We start from the raw sequence: 1552 nt of genomic DNA on the forward strand, positions 1-1552 counted from the left end.
GTCGTCGCTCTCGACATCGTCAAGCGCGGCCGCGCACAGGGCGACAGTTATCAGCCCACCGCCTCTCCTCTGCGGTGGGGGTCATTTGTGCGGAAGCCGGACAGTACTGGTCGGGCCATGGGTGCTCTCGCAGGAAAATGTTCGCGTCCTTGAAGCCTGTCAAAAAGACTTGGAAGCTGCCGGCCTTCTCAGGCAGGGCCTTCTTCTTGCGGGAGAAGCTGCGGCGGTCCCAGAAAGGGTAATGGAACGACTTTGAAGATAGGTTAACCACCTCTGTGTACGGGACCATATGAGTGCGGAGTTGGCAGTCGAGAGTATAGGCGGCGGCCTCGCTGACGTATGAGAGATTGGGGATGAGGCTACGGGTAGATTGTCAGTACTCTCCCTTCTTCCCCTTCTACTCGTTTCCCTCTTCTAGTGAAACATACCAAGCGCGGCCGAAGCAGCAAGGAAACAGGTTGCGGTGGATCCATTTGTTCCATTTGGGATTGCCGGCAGCATAAGGTTCCTCGTCCTTGGGCTTGAAGACACCGACAATCTTGCCATCGGGATTCCGTGCAAAGTAACTCCCCGAGCTGCCCTGTGATATCATGCGTGGATGAACGCCTTGAGCGATAGCGGTGCGCACACTGCCGACAATTTCTTCAAACTCGGCGCGCGACATGACAGGCTGGGGCTCAGCGAGCCCCTCGGCAGTGAGAGGTCGTACGCCCTCCGGGGGCTGGAAGACGGAGTGGTGGATCTCGAGGCGGTCGTCCTCGCCGGGCTGCTTGTTATGGGCGCGGGAGCGCTTGAAGCGTGAAGCGATCTCGTCGGCCCAGCGCTCGAGGCGGGCGTTGATGGCCTTGAGATCGACACCGGAGCCGGAGCCGACGCGGCGGCGGGGACGTGGGCGCGTCTGTGACGAGGGCGCCGTAGGATCTCGGTGGTACCTTTCGGGGTGACCATGCCGGACCCCGGACGCGGCTGGGTTATTGGGGCGAAGCGAGGGGCCGAGGCGGGCTGGAGGGTGGCAGAAGAATGAGAGAGGGGGTCTTCATCTTCCGAGTCGGAGGAGAGAGCATCGGCCTGGGCGAGGCGTTCGTAGCCCGTCGTCGGGGGGCGTGTTGGGGGCATCGTGTGAGAGTCTAGACTGTAGACGTTCGGGGGAGGTGATTTCGTGTATCGACGGTTGTCTCCTGTCCACCGGTTCAGGTGTTGTAGTTGTTGTTGCTGTCGTCGTCGTCTACGTCGTTGTTTGTGGTTGGCGTCGGATGCCCCTTAATTTCAGACGATGCAACTTGAGGACTCCAGGCTGGTTTGGGGAGGGGGGGGGGTAAGATGATCGGAAAGAAGGACGAGAAAGGGAGTATACAGAATGGCAATGGCACAGAGCCGAAAGGGGGCACGAATACAGTGGGCAAGCAAGGAATACGGGCGGCGTGGCCTTGGAAGTAATAGCACTCAGGAGTAGGTCATGGTGTAGAAGATGTGGGTGGACGTGGCATTGGATCGTGACGTGACGTGAACAGCTTAAAGCTGTCAACTAGAAAGTCGATTCGAGGAACAGGTG

General features: G+C 59.2%; 1 protein-coding gene across 1 annotated transcript in view; it reads right to left on the reverse strand.

Moving 5' to 3' along the window:
- VDBG_04391 (phosphatidylinositol 4-kinase LSB6) overlaps positions 1-1552 on the reverse strand; it is a gene marked incomplete at both ends in the record, with an annotated part of 4217 nt that overhangs the window by 1363 nt on the left and 1302 nt on the right. Inside the window, 3 exons of the mRNA XM_003004739.1 lie at positions 38-359; positions 429-1002; positions 1141-1178. Of these exons, the coding sequence (XP_003004785.1) occupies positions 38-359; positions 429-1002; positions 1141-1178 (934 nt within the window). The remainder of the gene's footprint in view (positions 1-37; positions 360-428; positions 1003-1140; positions 1179-1552) is intronic.

Source organism: Verticillium alfalfae, genomic scaffold (genome assembly GCF_000150825.1).
Source record: "Verticillium alfalfae VaMs.102 supercont1.5 genomic scaffold, whole genome shotgun sequence".
Taxonomy (NCBI): domain Eukaryota; kingdom Fungi; phylum Ascomycota; class Sordariomycetes; order Glomerellales; family Plectosphaerellaceae; genus Verticillium; species Verticillium alfalfae.